Source organism: Oryctolagus cuniculus, chromosome 18 (genome assembly GCF_964237555.1).
Source record: "Oryctolagus cuniculus chromosome 18, mOryCun1.1, whole genome shotgun sequence".
Taxonomy (NCBI): domain Eukaryota; kingdom Metazoa; phylum Chordata; class Mammalia; order Lagomorpha; family Leporidae; genus Oryctolagus; species Oryctolagus cuniculus.
In genome coordinates, this window is record NC_091449.1 from 50,779,336 (window position 1) to 50,796,486 (window position 17,151).

Below are 17,151 nucleotides of genomic sequence, written 5' to 3' on the forward strand. Positions count from 1 at the left end.
CACCTGCGTCCCTGGCTTCCTGGGCCAGCCCTGACTCTCAGCGCCCTGGGCTCTCGGGAACCTGGGCTGATGGCTGCTTCCCCCCTAGGACAGGAGCCTGCAAACTCCCTCCTGATCAAGGTCCCCAGGCTGCTCAAGGATCCTGACTCAGCTCACAATGACAACTGAGGGGACAAAGGAGCCCCCGAAGGGAAGGTAAGAGTTTTGGGTCCCATCCCAGCCTGGACACAAGTTCCCTGCGGTGCTTCCCTGGAAGTGGCCTTGCTCTCGCTGGAACCCAGTAATTTTTGAGATCTGGGACCTCTGAGCCTGGGAATTGGAGACAGAATTGGACATGGCCTTGGAGTGGACAGCCCTGAGCGGGAGCAGGTGGCTCCTTCAGAATGGGGGGCAGAGAGGGGCAGGGCTAGGGGGAAGCACAGGGCGTGGTGAGAGCAAGGGAAAGGTTCCAGACCCAGCCTGGGACCGGGGAGCTGAGACCTAAAGGATGAGCAAGAGTTAGCTGGTGATGGAAGAGGAAAACACCCTCAGACGCAGGTCCAGGAGGCAGGGGAAGGCTGGGTGTGCTAAAGACGCACAAGAAAGGCAGCCTGGCTGGAGCTAGTGCCTGAGGGGGAGGAAGCAGCCCGAGATAAGGGGCAGGGAGGAAGTGACAGGGACAGGGTGCTACACACACAGGCCACCCAGCTGCCCTGTGCAGAGGGGGCCAGGCAGAGTGAAAGCAAGGACGCTAGGAGGCCGGGCCGTGTGCAGGTGGTGGCCCCACAGAGGACAGGGCAGGGGAGGAGGGGCTCACTTGGTGGCTGATGGGGGGGTCAGGGAAAAGGAGGACCAAGGAGGGAGAGGACAGGAGATGAGGTTAATGCTACACAGTGAGTTTGGGGTGCCTTGGGGTTATGCTAAGGTGCGGGGAGTGGAGGGAGAGGCAGGGGTGGGTAGGTGGGCTGAGACTCTAGGCATTGCTGTGGGGACAGACAAGGCCCTAGAGAGGAGTACTAAGGGTGGGGGGAGAGGGCCTAGCCCGCACCCTGGAGCTCCCCAAAGCCCCTGCACCATCAGAAGATGAAGAGGTATGGCAGAAGGAGCAGGTAGAAATCCAAAAGGAGAAAGAAAGCCACAAGCAAAAGGGAGCCTCAAAGGAGGATGAGGACCGGCTGGGAAGTGCAGCGGTAGGGAGCTCTGGACCCGCGAAGAGGCCCTGGGGTGTGGAGGTTTTTATGGTGGTGGAGGGATTCCCAAGTCCATGATGTGCGACCAGGTGTGCCCGTGAGCCGGCCGCCCACCACCCAGGACTGAGCAGGCTGCGTTCTGCACACCAGTAGTGCCTGGTGCAGTTGGCCGTGTTTTGTGGTCTTAACTGCAGTGCGAACATCTCCCACACGGTGGCGCCAAAGGCCAACTCTGTGCTTACCCGGCTTGGATGGGGCAGAGCAGGGGTCAGTTTGGGAATACTCAGCCCGGGGTCACCATAGGATGGGAGGGACCGATTGCCAGAAGGCCGGTGGCCGGGACCCTCCCCACCCAGATGCCCTCCCAGCCCCCGTCGCAACAGTTCTCTTAGCGGTAGGAACTCGCAGGAATAAACTACACGCCCCACACTGCAGCCCTTGGCGGCGGCCCGGCCGGAGAAGGTCCCGGGGGAGCAGCTCATCCCATGATCAGGAGCGGCAAGGACGTCCCTCCCACTTGTCCCTTAGGAGAAAGGAGCCAGGAAGGAAGGAAGGACGCCCGCCCAGCCCGCGGGACACTCGGTCACCCCACCCCTTGCCCACGCCAGCCCAGCACGGCCCGGCTCACCGCTCCCCCTGGAGGCCGAAGCTGGACCAGCGCGGGCAATCGCGGAGACCCAGCCCGCGCTCCGGGCGGTGTCCCCAGGGAAAGCCACCCAGGAGCCCAGCAACACGTGCTGGGTCGGTCTGGAGACGCCCCGGTAGGGCACGGCCACGCTGCGTTTGAGAATGATTCCAAGTTCATGGAAAACTACCTTTGGTATAAGTAAGAGCAAAGAAAAGAAAACCGAGGCAAATGACAGTGCCCAGAGAGGACCTGAAAGCCTCCCTCTTCCCAGGCTGTTCTGGAACTTTCTCCACTGCACCGTGTGTAATGTGTTGGGCTCCTTTCCATATTTACAGAGAACCCTCACTCTCCACCCTGACGGGACCCCAGCCACCTCTCAGACCCTCCTCCTTTCCTCCCTCCAGCCCATGACTCAAACACAGTAAGTCCATCCCCACCTCCTAGCCACCACCCTTGCTGCTCTCTCTGCCTAGAACACTCTTCCTTGGGATGGACACGTCCATTCCCTTCTTGTCACTCAGAACTCAGCTCTAGTGTCACTGCCTCCAAGAGGCCTTCCCTGATTACTTGCCCAATTACCCTTAACATCCTGGTTTGCTTTCTTCACAATTCTTTATTTATTTTTTTAAAATTTCTTTGAAAGACAGAGTTACAGAGAGAGAGGGAGATGGAAAAAGAGAGAGAGAGATCTTCCATCTGTTAGTTCACTCCCCAAATGGCCACAACAGCCAGGGCTGGGCCAGATTGAAACCAGGACCCAGGAACTTCTTCTGGGTCTCCCATGTGGGTGCAGGAGCCCAAGCACTTGGACCATATTCCACTGCTTTTCCAGGCACATTAGCAGGAAGCTGGCTTGGAAGTGGCACAGCTAGGACTTGAATCAGCGTCCATATGAGATGCCAGCATTGCAGGTAGCAGCTTAACCCACTACACCACAACGCCGGCCCCCATAATTCTTTCATGTCTCTGAAATCATCTTATTTATATATTAGCTACTGTCTGTCTCCTTTGGCTGGTGTCTAAACTCCTCAGTTGTGGGAACCTTGCCTATCTGATCTGTCACTGTGTCCCCACTATCCAGAATCATGCCAGGCACATAGCAAGTGCACAATCCATGCCTGCTGTCCACTTCCAGTGGCCACAGAGCATCTCAGGGCACATGTGAACCACCTCCAGCCCTCTGTCACCCACTGGTGGGCTGGGTGTTCCCTTTAACCCTGATTGGACGAGCCAGCAATCAACATCTGTAGGCACCCATCTTTTCCTGCCTGAACAACTGGTTCGTTGGAATACATCTTTTAAATTAGTGATTTATTCATTTGAAAGGCAGAGAGACAGAGATCTGCCATCTGCTGCTTCACGCCCCTAAATGCTCGAGCTGGGCCAGGCAGAAGCCGGGAGCCTAGAACTCAGTCCGGCTCTCTCACGCGGGCAGCAGAGACTGGAGCCTCTGAGCCATCGCCTGGTTATTTCCAGGGTGCACACGGGTAGGAAGCCGGAGTCAGAGTGCGGCTGGGATTTGAGCCCAGGCACTCTGACAGGGTGCGCAGGCACCCAAGCGGCGTCCTCACCACTCTGCCCGCCCCTCGGGTAAATCTCTCAAAAGGCAAGATGAAGGGGAGGTTCGCTCTTGACACCCGAGACATCCTGGAAACAACTGCTCTTAACATGAGACCCAACTCCCAGTCTCTGGGGAACGTGTGCTCTCACATCGTATTCACCATCGTCAATCTCAGAGGCCAACAAAAAGGTCTTATTGTCCCTTACGTTTGCTTTGTGTCACCATAAAGGAGACGGCGAATTGCAGTGCTAACGGGGGGGGGGGGGCAGTGAAAACATCAGAAGGAACAAGCGGCTTCTTCTTCTACTTCTTCTTTTTTAAGATTTTATTTTATTTATTTGAAAAGCACAGTTTCAGAGAGGAGAGAGAGAGAGAGAGAGAGGTCTTCCATCCACTAGTTCAATCCCAAGATGGCTGCAATGGCCAGAGCTGTGCCGATACGAAGCCAGGAGCCAGGAGCTTCTTCTGGGTCTCCCACGTGGGTGCAGGGGCCCGAACATTTGGGCCATCTTCTACTGTTTTCCCAGGCCATAGCAGAGAGCTGGGTGAGAAGTAGAGCAGCCGGAATTCGAACCAGTACCCATATGGGATGCCGGCACTGTAGGCGGCAGCTTTATCGGCTTCGCCACAGCGCTGGTCCCGTTGCTGTTGTTTTTCCCCTTTCCCTTCTAAACAATGTCTCCAGCCCAGACCCCTCTTTCCCCTACAAAGGCGTCCACCTGCCTCCCTGTACCTCTTCCTGGATTGTCCCCAGACCTTTTAGATGCTATCTGCCCAAACTGACTACGCCACCTTTCCCTGGCCCTGACCCTCCAGGCCTCCCCAGCTCACTGAAAAACACCACCATCCCCCCATGACCCAGCCCCAGAGCCCCCGCACCATCTGGGCGCCTCCCTTTCTCCAGACCCCATGTCTTATTGGCCACTAAGCCCTGCACATCTCCAACTGTCTCCTTCTCTCTGTCACCACTGCCCTCAACCGGCCCAGGCCCCCACCAGCTCACCTGGAAATGGGGCAGCCTCTTGCTGCCTCCTGCCCATAACACACCCACCCAGTGCCTCAGTGACCCTTGCAAGGTAGGACTATGACCACAAATGGCCATTTGGGGTGTGTGTGTGAACCAACGGAAAGGAAGACCTTTCTCTCTGTCTCTCTGTCTCTCTCTGTCTAAATCTGCCTGTCAAAAAAAAAAAAAAAAAAAAAAAAAAGATTTATTTACTTATCCAAAAGGCAGAGTTGGTGGGAGGAGAGAATATCTTCCTCTGCTGGTTCACTCCCCAGTGGCTCAGGACTGGACCATGCTACAGTCAGGAGCCAGGAACTCTACGCAGGTGGCAGGGGTGGAAGGACTTGGGCCATCTTCCCCTGGTTTCCCAGGTGCATTAGCAGGGAGAAGGATCAGAAGTGGAGCAGCCAGGACTCAAACCAGCACCCATATGGGATGCCAGCGTCGAAAGCAGCAGCTCAACCCGCTGTGCCACAGCGCCAGAAGGGCAGGTTTCTGTTCCGACTTCTCACAGAAAGCTGTGGGGGGAGGTGCAGACCAGAGCTAAAACCTCCCCACCCCGTGTGTGTGTGTGTGGGGGGAGGGGGTGCTGCAGGGTCCTGCACGTGTGGCCCCAGGTTTTCTGCGTTCTGGGACTGAACTGTGCTACTCTGGAAACAGAACCTGCAGCGCCATGGGTGAGGATGGCAGTTCACCACATCTCCCTCCACACTCCGCCTCTGCCCCCAGTGGGAGGGACTTTCCGCAGGCTGGAGTCCGGCCCCCTAGAACATGCACTAGAGGTCAGAAGGCCCAGGACCCAAGCCTAGTGCCGGGCACAGGATGTGCTCAGGGAATGAGACCTGCCTCAGAGCCAAACCGACCGTGACTCAGGGAGCCATGATGGAGCTCGGCCCCTTCCCTTCTCCCATGACGTGGAAAGTTCCTGCCTCCCCTGAGCCCCAGGACAGGGGACCGTCAGCTGTGTCCTTCCCTGCCCAGCTCATGGGCTGTTAGGCAGAGGCCTCGGAGGCTCCAGCCACCATGGTCCTCAGGCACTGCCCTTCCCTCGTGGCCCCTGGGCAGGGGAGACAGCCAGGTGGGTCCTCAGGTGTAGTCGGTCCTGGTGCTCACAGGCCTAGACAATAGTCAGGGCTGGGGGCTTTAAGGGGGGGGGCAGAGGACGCAGGTCTCCTGGATGAGGGGACGTTGAGCTGTTGTCCAGGTGGATAAGGGGAGGTCAATAGCAGGCAGGTGGGCTGAGAGGGCAGGCAGAGGCCAGAGGCGGGACCACGTCCAGGGAGCCGCAGCAGAAGGCAGGACAGCACCGGCCCCCAAATAGGTGGGGAATAATAGTAGCGAGGCCAGACAAGATGACAGCAGAGACCCGGCTATGAGCTGCGACAATGGAGACAGGACAGAGACGGGACAGCGTGGCTGGGGGACCATGAAAGGGAAGGGAACAGCCCCTTCGAAGTGGGACTTTTCTGGAAGTGGGATCCCGGCATCCCAGACAGAGACACTTCCTCAGAGCGCGCCTCGAGGAGCCCTGCATAACGGGACAGGGACAAGTTCTGCCACCGCCACCCCAGAGGCTGGCACACCTCCCTGCCCAGAGTACCCAGGAGGCACTGGGAGGGGGCGGGGGTGGGGAAGGAGATGCTCTCAGGAGGTGGAATCAGGAGGCGGGGAGGGTAGGAGAAAGGAGAATCCCAAGAGCTCCTGCGGTTATGGGTCATTCACTTGTTCATTCAACAGATATTTCTCGAACCCCCACTGTCAGCCAGGGCAGTGGGCACAACGACCTCTGTGGTTGCTGCCCCTACATGGCTCAGAGACCCACAGGCAGGCTAAGTTAGGCACCCCAGCACCCACGGGCAGGCACGCTGCCTGGCCCCGGTGAGACTGCCAGGGGGACCAACCTGAAGCTGGCAGGGGGTCAGATGGGCAGGCCGTCCCTGGAGATGCTCGGGGGTGGTGCTGGGGGTGGGCAGGGGCTGCCTGGTGCTGGTTCTGAGAGCCCCGGAGAGGCCCAGCCTCTGGAGGACACGTGGAGGGACAGGGGTGCTTTGCAGGGCTGAGCACGAAGGACGGAGAGGACGTCCGGGGATGGCCACGAAGACTGCTGGGTCACCAGGAGAGGGCATCTGGGGCTCTGGGCACAGAACAGACTGGGGAGGTCGGCCGTGGATGGATGGGCGCCTTGTGACCGGACGACATTTTAGGGCCAGAGAAACAAAGGAAAACCCAGCCCCTGGGAGCAGAGGCCACGTTTTAGCACCGCAAAAGGGGGGCACAAAGGAGGCTGGGGGGCAGAGGACTGGGAGCGATTGTGGGGGTATCTCTGGTAAGGGCTAGGGAGGAAGAGGATGTCAGTGCCCCCAGGCCCTTCGGACCCCAGGACTGCTGGCCCAGCTGCAGGGTGCAGGGCCTGGAGACGCCTGAAGCGGGGCACGTGCCAGAGAGGGCAGAGGTGTCTGACTGATAGGGGTGTGGGAGTGGAGCTGCCCCTTTGTCCCCAGTGTGGGTCAACTCTCAGCTCCACCTTAACCCAATCCTGGGAGGGCCTGCTGTTTCAGCCTTGACTTTGGGAAGGCTGGGGCTCTGCTTCCCTCCCCTAACACCAGTCTCAAGACAGTGGGGACCCAGACCCTGGCAGAGTCCCATCCATGCCCCAGGAGCAAAGCCTGAGGTTTCCTGAAACCGGTACCCAATGAGTAGTGGTACATGGTCTGGCCCAACAGTGGCAGAAGACGCAACCTGCGCCTACAGTGGGGAAACTGAGGCAGGGGAAGAGGCAGAGCTGCTCTGAACCCACGAAGTGTGGGATGGTGGGGTTGCTGGCCTCCCTGCTGCCTTCCCTCCAACCAGCCCACCCCAGGAGTGGCGGCTCCCAGGGTCTACGGCAGGTGTTGTCTGGGATCTCAGAAGGGGACGAGGGCGCCCCACTGTGCCCCCTCCCGCCGTCTTAAGAGTCTGTGTGGTGCTCCCACAACGCGATCCTTTCCCCCAGGACACCCTTGCGTCCCCAGGGTCCCCATTCTTTGCGAGCCCGTGGACTCCGCGGCCACGCGCGGGCGCCGTTACCCACAGAGGGCGGAGTGAGCCACGGGCGCCTCCAGGGGTGCGGGCGCCGCGGGAGCCCAGGGGGTGGGGCTCAGCGGGCCAGGGGAGGGGCGCGCGGCAGGCGGCGGGGCGGAGGGAGGGGCAGGCGCCGGCGGCGGCGACAGCGGCAGCTGCGGCGCGACCAGGCCGGGCAGCGAGAGCGCACAGACAGCGCGAGGTCCTCGCAACCCAGCGCAGCCATGTGAGTGTCCGCGGGGTTGCCGGGGGCCGGGGGCGGGCACTGCAGTGCCGGTGTCCCCCCTGCCGGGGCCGCCCCAGGAGTCCCGGATCTGCAGCCCCGGCCGCGGCCCTGTCCCGCCTCCCACCATCCCCGGGACCCCGGCCGCGCGGTGTCTTTCCTCCCCTCCCCCCGGGCGCGGAGGGCGCAGCTTCGCCCCACAAAAGACGCCTCCAGGCCTGCCGCGCCCGGCGCTGCCTCCTTCCCTCCCACGGCAAGGCCCTGGCGGCCGGTGCCCCGGGGCTCCGGGGTGGGCCAGGCCGGAGGGCGGGCCCAGGGCGCCAGCCTGGGCCCTGGCACGGGCGCACCCCGGGAGCTCCCGCTGCCTTTGCTAAGGAGGAGGCTGAGCTGGAGATGGGAAGGGGGGCGACAAAGGGTACAGGCTGGCTTCGGAGATGAGCTAATCTTGCTGGCCGCACGGGCCACCCTAAGCCGATTTGGGGCCGGGCGGGAGGTGACCGAGCCTGGCCTGGGGCCGTGCTGTCCTCAAACCTGGTGTAGTGGAAGCTGGAGAGTGTAGCCCTGGTGCAGTGGGGAACTTACCCAGTCCCTGAAAATAGGACTGGCCCGGCGTGGGGGTGGGGGTCTCCGCAGGCAGCCAGGCCTGAGCGCCCTGCAGAACTGGTTTGGGGAAGGGGCTGCTTTGCTCACCCAGGCGAGAGGTCGGGCCCAGACTCGGCACTGTGGCACTGGCTCTCCTCTGGTCCTGGGCAGGCCGGAGTCCCACCTCCAGCACTGACCCTTCCCAGCCGGTTCCAATGGATGTCCCGGCTGATGGACCAGCGCCTACTGTGTGCTGTCTAGTGTAGCAATAACCGTGCCCTGCTCGCCGTCCGTGGGGCCGCGCCGGGCCTGCAGTATTAGGCCCAGGCTCAGCCTGAGGACGGTAATGACTGGCAGATGCAGAACAGTCCAGAGACGTTATTCACAGCCTCAAGGTCACACAGCTGGTTTGCGGAGAAGTGGGAATTACATCTGAATCTTCACTCCTGCACCCTTCGCCTCCGTGGTATGGGAGGGTGGGAACTGGGGATTGGGGTACAAAGTATCCCAGCGGACGCCGAGGGCCTGTAGCCCCCTCTGCCGCCCTCCTCCCTGCCCTGGGCACTGTGGGCAGCAGCTGGAGAGAGGAGACGGGAGAGCAGTCCAAGGAACCTGGGCTTGGTGGGGGGAGGGGAGCACGCAGGACGCCCGGCTGGCCGGCGGGTCCTGCCCAGGTGGAAAAGCAGCAGGGGAGGGCGCGGGTGAGTCACAGCGGGCCCGCTCTGCTGCTCCGCTCCGCCGCCTCCGGGGCTGGCGCCCTGGCCAGGCCCTGCCCGGGGGAGGCCGCCGGGATCCCAGCGCGCGACCGGACAGGGAATGTGACCAGCTGACCAGGGAGGAGGCCGGCAGGAAGTGAGGCCACCCGGCCGCCTCCGCCCGGTTCCGGGGTCGGGGGGGGGGGGGTGGTCCTAGTCCCCGCCGCCGCCCCCCATCCCCGCTCTCCCCCTCCTCTCTTGGGCAGCTGCGGGATGATGTCAGCAGCTGGGTTTGGGGCAGTTGCCATGGAGGCAGGGGCAGGCCCAGGAGGGACCCCCGTCCTCCTCGGCCCGGGTTATTTTTAGCGTGTTTACCTCGGTTGGGGGCCGCCCTGCGGAGGGGCGGGGCTGGACGCGGGACTCCGGGAGAGGCGCTGGCCTGGCTTGCCCTGAGCTGGACAGGGCAAGTGGCACGACCTGGGATCTGGGGGCTGTGCGGACGGGTCTGGGTTCCTTTCCCTGGCCGCCCTCCCCCAGCTGTGCTGCAAGCCCCCAGATCTGTGGGACCTGGGTTTTTCCTCCTGTTCTTGTTTTCCTCCTGTTCCATATGGTGGCTGGCGAGGCGGCCCCTTCCGCCTGAGCTTCAGGGATTCAACTCTTTCCTCCCACCTCTGCCCAGTGGGGATCTTGCCCACCCACCCACCCTCTGAGAAGGCCATTCTGGTGGTCACTTATGGGGCTGGGGGAGTGAGTACCAAGAGTTACACATACTGGTTCTACTGGGACTAGGCAGCTGGTGGCAGCAGAGCCCCGGTGGGAAAAAGAAAATTGATGTGACAGTCTCCCGAGTCCAGGAGACTCCGTGCCCCACCCCAGCCTGGGGGAGCAGAGCCCAGCTTGCTACGGTACAAGGGAGAGAACCGTAAGTGGGTAGGGGAGCTGGAGTGGACAGACGTGAAATGTAATCAGGATTTGCTGTGGCTGTGTTGAGATGACCCAGCCCCCGCCCCGCCCCCCACCGCTCCCTCCTTCCACCATCTTCCTGGTGGAGGGCCCAGAAAGCTCAACAGTGAGCCCAGCAGACAGGCCCCTGCCCCCACAGGGCTCTGTCTGGTGGGAAGACAGGCCCTAAAGGAGAACTGACAACTGAGTTTTGTGGCCTCAGGGATCAGAGAGAGGAAGCTGTGAAGGCACCAAAAAGGAGGAACCAACCCAGGCAGGCTTCCTGGTGGAAGAAGTCAGAGGGTAAGGCTTGAAGAGAGATGGGGAGTTGGTTGAGAGTCACGGGAACAGGATACGGGAGCAATGGGGCCTGCTGCCCAGATGCTGAAAAACCAGTCCAAGGAGAGGGTTGTAGTCAGGGCGGAGAGAGCCAGAGGAGAGCAGGGGGAGAGCGGAAGGCTCGCTGCAGGTCCTGGAGTCTGGGAATGACCCTTGGGGCAGAGCCTGGCCTTGGATGTGTCACAAGAGACTGACTAGCGGATGTTCAAGATCCAGAGTCCCTGGGTCAGCAGGCCTGAGTGTGAATCCTGACCCTGCCACTTATCAGCTGTGCAATCTCAGGCAGATTAATAATTGTTCCTAAGAGCAGTTAATGTTTGTTGTGTGCTAGCAGCGCAGTTATGTGTGTCCACCCCAACCTCCCTGCCCCACATAAAATTCGCCCTTCCCCCAACATCCTCCCTGTGGTCTGTGAAATAGTCGTTGTGATTATCTTCACTTTACTGACAGGCACCTGAAGCCCCAGAAGCTTTTTTTGACAGGCAGAGTGGACAGTGAGACAGAGACAGAAAGGTCTTCCTTTTGCCGTTGGTTCACCCTCCAATGGCCGCTGCGGCTGGCACGCTGCAGCCGGCGCACCGCGCTGATCCGATGGCAGGAGCCAGGTGCTTCTCCTGGTCTCCCATGGGGTGCAGGACCCAAGTACTTGGGCCACCCTCTACTGCACTCCCTGGCCACAGCAGAGAGCTGGCCTGGAAGAGGGGCAACCAGGACAGAATCTGGTGCCCCGACCGGGACTAGAACCCCGTGTGCCGGCGCCGCAAGGCGGAGGATTAGCCTAGTGAGCCGCAGCGCCGGCCGGCCTTAAGTTTTAAGTCATGCAGCCAGCGAGCCTCAGGTTTCTCGTGTGTGGGGTGGAGCTAATAGGACCTATGCTATAGGGTAGGGGTAGAGAAACTTTTATCTGCCAAGGGCCATTGGATTTTTATAATATCCTTTATGGATCATACAAAATAATCAACTTGAAAATTAGCCTGCTACAGAATCTATTCAAGACCTGCCTGCAGTCACTGTGGCAGAGCCAGACTAAATGGCTTTGCAGGCCTTACGCGGCCCGTGGGCTAGCTGTTCCCCACCCCCGCCCTGTAGGGTTGCTGCCACGTTAAGTGAGATGAAGTTTGCGAAGCACAGGGAGCACTCAGTAAGAACAGTGTCTGGCATTGTGAGCTGACTGCGACTGGAGCCGCGTTGTTAGGGAACACAGGATGCTGGGCGCAGGTTAGAGTGGGGACGGGGAGCACATTCGGAGGCCGCTGCAGAGGCTGAGGGCAGAGTCGGTGGCAGCTTGCACCTGAATTCTAGCTGTGGGCGTGAGGGTGCTAGTTAAGAGCTAGACCTGGCAGGAGTGGGTGGCAGAGTGGATGTGGGGGTGACTGGCTGGGACTCTGAGGATGTCTCCCCGTTTCTGGGTGCACAGATGGTGGAGTTGTGAGGAGAGGTTCAGGCTGGGAGAGTCAGGTTTCAGGAGGGAAGTGGTGATTCAGTCTGGGGGCCTTGCACTCAGCACACCCCCTAATCGCCTGCTGTGCACTGTCACTCCGCTCCTGGGAGGCTTCCGCAGGCAGTTGGTGCTCAGAGGAGCGGTTTGGGTGAGGGGGAGATAAGAAGGCTGGCAACGTGTGGATGGCATTCAGCTGTGCGACACAAGCACAGCCCAAGGGCGGGGGGCTGGGGCCCATGTGGGGAGGGGGAGACAGGTAAGGCCTCTGTGGGAAAGGAAGGTGTGCGGCCAGAGGTAGGTGGGAACCCAGGATAGCGCTGCCTCTTGAAATTCAAAGGAAGGAAAGGTTTCAGGAAGAGGAAGGGAGCCACCAAGTCAGAAGCTGTACTGAGATCAAGCAGGGTAAGGACTAACACCGCGCGCACGGGGCTCAGCAGCCGGGAGGTCACTGCTGGCCTGGTGCAGACAAGGCGGGGGCGTGGTGAGAGGAGAAGGCAGAGCAGGATGGGAAGAGGAGGGAGCGGGTATGGTGAAGAGACGGAGATAGACATCTCTTCAAGAAAACTTGGTGTTGCAAGCAGGCATTAGGCGTAGCACCTAAGATACCACTTGGGACACCAGCATCCCATATTGGAGCGCCTGGGTTTAGGTCCCAGCTGCCTGCTCCTGATTCCAGCCTCCTGCTAAAGTGCACCTGGGAGGGAGAAGGTGATGGCTCACGTACTTGGGTCCCTGCCACCCATGTAGGAGACCCAAACTGTGATTCGCAGCTCCTGGTTTTGATCTCGTTCAGCCTCGGCTATGGTGGGCATTTGGGGAGTAGTGAACCAATGGATGGGAGATCACAATCTGTCTCTCTTTCACATAAATAAATTAAAATTATTAAAATTAAAATTTAAAAAACTTGGCTTTGAATGGAGAAGAGAGAGGTCAGGTGAAGAGAGGGGAGCTGGAGAGAGACACAGAGCCCACAGGGGGAGTAATTTTATAGTTATTAATTTAAAGCCAAGTCTAAATTGAAATATACATGGAGTGTATATGTGCTATGTGTGCAGCTTAGTGCATTTTCAAGGGAACAGGAAATCAAACATTGCCAGACCCTGGAAGGAGCACAGTCCTTTGTGTGCCCTGCTAGTCACAACATCCCAAGGGTAACTGCTTGTCTGATGTCTATCACCGTAGATTAGTTTTGCCTGTTTTTAAACTTCATTAGCAAGGGACCCATACATACAAGGGGACTTCTAAAAGTTCATGGAAAAATGATGGGGCTGGCACTGTGGCATAAAGCAGTGCCAACATCCCATATGGGCACTGGTTTGAGCCCCTGCTGCTCCACTTCTGAGCCAGCTCCCTGCTAATTGCCTGGGAAAGCAGCAGAGGATGGCCCAAGTCCTTGGGCAGCCGCAGCCACATAGGAGACCCGGACGAAGCTCCTGGCTCCTGGCTTCGGCCTGTTCCAGCCTTGGCAGTTGCAGCCATTTGGGGGTGAACCAGTGGATGGAAGCTGGCGCTCTCTCTCTCTTTCTCTCTCTCTCTGCCTCAGCCCTCTCTGTAAGTATGACTTTCAAATAAATAAATAAATCTTAAAAAAAGTTCATGGAAAAAATGAAATGAAAAGACAAGTTTATTTTGGTGTAAGAATTTTTTGTTTTGTAAAATAATTATTTAATTTATTTGGAAGAGTTAAAGAAAGACATAGAGAAAAAGAGAGAGACAGACAGACAGACAGATCTTCCATGCCTGGTCCATTCCACAAATGGCTGCAATGACCAGGGCTGGGCCAGGCTGAAGCCAGGAGCCAGGAGCTTCTTCCAAGTCTCCCTCATGGGTGGCAGGGACCTAAAGGACTTGGGCCATCTTCTGCTGCTTTCCCAGGCACATTAGCAGAGGGCTGGATGGTAAGTGGAACAGCCAAGACTTGAACTGGAGCCCATATGGGATGTTGGCACTGTGGGTGGCGGCTTAACCTGCTGCGCCACAGCACCTGCCCCTGGTATAAGAAATTTTGAAAGTATAGTTTTTTTCTTTCTTTCTTTCTTTCTTTCTTTCTTTCTTTCTTTCTTTCTTTCTTTCTTTCTTTCTTTCTTTCTTTTTTAACATTATTTAAAAGGCAGAGTAACAAAGAGGCAGAGACAGAGAGAAAGAGAGAGATCTTCCATCTGCTTGTTCACTCCCCAAATGGCTGCAGTAGGCAGAGCTGGACTGATCTGAAGTCAGGAGCTTCTTCCTGGTTTCCATGTGGGTGCAGGGGCCCAGGGACTTGGACCATCTTCCACTGCTTTCCCAGAGAGCTGGATCGGAAGTAGAGCAGTTGGGACTTGAAGCCCCACTTTTTTTTTCTTTTTAAAAAAAGATTTATTTTTTTTTATTTGAAACTCAGAGTTACAGAGAGAGGAGAGGCAGAGAGAGAGAGGTCTTCCATCTGCTGGTTCACTCCCCAATTGGCCACAACGGCTGGAGCTGCCTCAATCCGAAGCCAGGAGCCAGGAGCTTCTTCCGGGTCTTCCACGTGGGTGCAGGGGCCTAAGGCCTTGGGCCATCTTCCACTGCCTTCCCAGGCCATAGCAGAGCTGGATAGGAAGTGGAGCAGCCGAACCGGCACCCACATGGGATGCCGGCGCTTCTGGCCAGACGTTAACCTGCTGCGCCACAGCGCCAGCCCCTCCACCACATTTTTAAAATAATATACACTTTCATGAACTTTTTGAACATCCCTTGTTATGTGTAGATTTCAAAAAAATGTTTTTAGTTTTTTTTAAAGTTATTTAATTTCATCTACTTGGAAGACAGAGATACTGTGAGAGTGAACTTCCATCCACTGTTCACTTCTCAAATGCCTGCAACAGCCAGGGCTGGACCAGGCCAAAGCCAGGAGCCAAGAGCTCTATCCAGGTCTCCCATATGCATCATCTGACACCTCCCAGGCACATTAGCAGGAAGCTGGTTAGGAAGCAGAGTAGCCAAGACTGGAATTAGCACTCCAGTACGGGATGTGGGCACCCCAGGAGGCAGCTTAACCGTTATGCCACAATGCCTGCCTCTCCAAAAAAGATATTTTTGGCTCCAAAATAAACATTTTAATTCAATTTCCTTTTAAAAAATATTTTATTTATTTGAGAGAGTTACAGAGAGAGAGATCGATCTATCTCCTAACCACTGGTTTATTCCCCAAATGGCCAAAATGGCCAGGACTGGGCCAGGCCAAAGCCAGGAACTTTATCCAGGTCTCCCAAGTGGGTATAGGGGCCCAAAGATTTGGGCCATCTTCTGCTGCTTCCCTAGGCCGTTAGCTGGGAGCTGGGTGGAAAGTGGAGCAGCCGGGACTTGAACTGGTGCCCATTTGGCATGCATGGCAGGCAGTGGCTTAACTGGCTACACCACAGTTTTCTATAGACGTTTTTGAGGTGCTCGAATGTCCTCTAGCGAACGTTATCTCTGTATAATATGCATTCATATCGTCGCATAGAGTTGTATATTCCTCTCTGCCATGTAGCAATCCCACTATTCATTGGTAACCATTTGCATAGTTTCCGAGGTTGTTTTCAGTTGTTGTATGGGAGAGGCTTGTTTGAGACCCATGGAGAAAGTCTGAAATCCCCATCGTCTATGAGAAAGGGGAGATGGCTAGGACTGTACAGGGTTTAATGGGTGGGAGGAGGGAGCCTGACTGAGCTCTGTGGTTCCACGGGGGCTGCCAGCCTGTGTGCAGGTGCAGAGAGGACAGGGAGCCGGCTTGCCCCCGGGCTGGTTCTGCCAGGTGGGAGAGAGGCTGAGATTACCAGCAGCAGGCAAGTACGAGGATAGCAGCTGTGCATCCGGGCTGGCGAGGAGGCAGTGCAGGGAAGGTAGGGACGAGGAGGTAGGAGGGAGCTGGCAGACAGAACGAAAGCAGAGGCGGACTGAGCTCTGTGCAGGGGGGCATCTGTAAAATTCCGGGCTGCATCTCCAGTTCCTTGCATGTGCCTTGCACAGCGTTGTCGTTCAGTGACTAGTTGAGCACATGAAGGATCCGAGGGACCAGAGGCCTCAGGTAAAAGGCAAGTGAGATGGAGGCGATGGAGAAAGCCTGAGATTTGTCAGTGTGGCTGTGATTTCGGAAAAGGGCATTCCCGAGGCAGATGATAAGGCCCAGGGTTGAAGGGAAGAGAGGCCAGTGTGGGGTGGGCCAGCCCTGGAGTACAGAGGTTGCCCATGGCGGGGTATTTGTTACCCAGACTGCAAGGAGACAGTCGAGAGAGAACAGCTTTTCTCACACTAGTCCTTGGTCCTCTTGCTTCTGACTCTGTGTGCTGGGGGAGGGGGTCCGTGGCTTTGTTGGAAACGCAGACCCCTTGCTTGCCCTGGGCTTGGGGCGAATGTAGCCATGCAGCAACAGCAGTGAGCCTCAGGAGGCAGGATGTTGATGGGATCCAGCAGCGTGCAACCCCTTGACGTCAGGGGGTGGGATGCCTGGTGGACCTGGACATGGTTGCCTGTACCCAGGCTGGAGGTGGACAAGGGCTGCACAAGGAAGAGATACCCTGGGTGGGGAAGAGCTGGCGCCAAGGGAGCTCAGCACTGAGGGGCCGTGTGAGGCCAGGGGGAGGAGCCTCAGCCCTAAGAAGCCTCTTTGGCTGGGCAGTGGGGCAGTCCTGGGATTGAGCACCTGCAGGTGTTAAGGGTAGGAGTGGCACATGTGTCTGTGGGACTGTGGGCACCCAGGTCCTTCTCTGCACTCCTCTTGGAGCAGCCACAGACTTCAGCCTCCTCCTCTCTGCTCCCAGAGTCCCCGTGCCCAGTGGCCTGCTCTTCTACCCCCTTTAGCATAGTCTCTCCACTTTGGCACCCCCAGCCCTTCCTTCCACTCTCTCAGCTCCCACCTGCCATGCCTCGCACCCTTCCAGCTCTTCCCTCAGCGACCCTCAGCAGCCACTCTGAGCCCCTACTCTCACGGTCCCCATACTGCCTGCACTCTGCCCCTTCCTCCCACCCTCCCTACTCATTGCCTGCCCTTTACACGCAATACTGACCCCAGCCGAGAAGACCCCCATTAGTTCTCTCCCCGAGGGGAACCCTCAGGCACCCCTCCAGCCGGCCAGTTGAGCCAAGGCCTGGTGCCCCCCTAGTCCAGCGGGTCCCGCCCCATCCCGGCCGGCTGAGTCAGGCGGCAGGAACTGGGCGGGGGGAGGCGCCGAGAGTAGCCGAAGCGGAGCCAGAGCCGCTGGGAGCGAGCACGGAGCCCATCTGGGCCGGCGGGGTCGTGGGGGGCGAGCGCGGGGCAGGGGCCGTCCCAGACCTACCATGAACTCCAAGAAGAAAGGTAGGACCTGGCTCGGGGCTGCGCGGGCTCCGGAACTGGCCCCAGGGCGGGTGCAGGACGGAATCTGGGAGCCAGAGGTTCGTGCTTCGCCGGAGAAGGGTGGGGGGTGCCTGCCGAGGATCCCTTCCAGCCAAGGGCAGGGGTGAAGGCGTGCGTCTGTGACTCAGTTTCCAGGCTGGAACCACAGGAAAGCGAAGGGGGCGGGG

General features: G+C 58.4%; 2 protein-coding genes across 5 annotated transcripts in view; one reads left to right on the forward strand and one right to left on the reverse strand.

Moving 5' to 3' along the window:
* RIPOR1 (RHO family interacting cell polarization regulator 1) overlaps positions 1 to 17,151 on the forward strand; it is a 25,545-nt gene continuing 8,394 nt past the window's right edge. The window contains exon 1 of one of the 4 annotated variants that reach the window (XM_051846938.2): positions 1 to 195. Coding sequence is in view for 2 of the 4 variants with exons in the window: in XM_051846939.2 (XP_051702899.1) it covers positions 16,927 to 16,945 (19 nt within the window). In the remaining 2 variants the exon portion in view is untranslated. Of the gene's footprint in view, positions 196 to 7,518; positions 7,651 to 10,184; positions 16,946 to 17,151 lie in introns of those variants that run through there. The other 3 variants (XM_051846937.2, XM_051846939.2, XM_051846936.2) reach the window with 3 other exon arrangements.
* On the reverse strand, positions 3,657 to 9,643 carry LOC127491404 (translation initiation factor IF-2). Its single transcript, XM_070062554.1, has 3 exons — positions 9,628 to 9,643; positions 4,578 to 8,224; positions 3,657 to 3,899 (listed from the first exon to the last, which is right to left on the reverse strand). Exons 1-2 carry the CDS (start codon positions 9,641 to 9,643, stop codon positions 7,110 to 7,112), a joined length of 1,131 nt encoding a protein of 376 aa, XP_069918655.1. The 3' UTR covers positions 3,657 to 3,899; positions 4,578 to 7,109.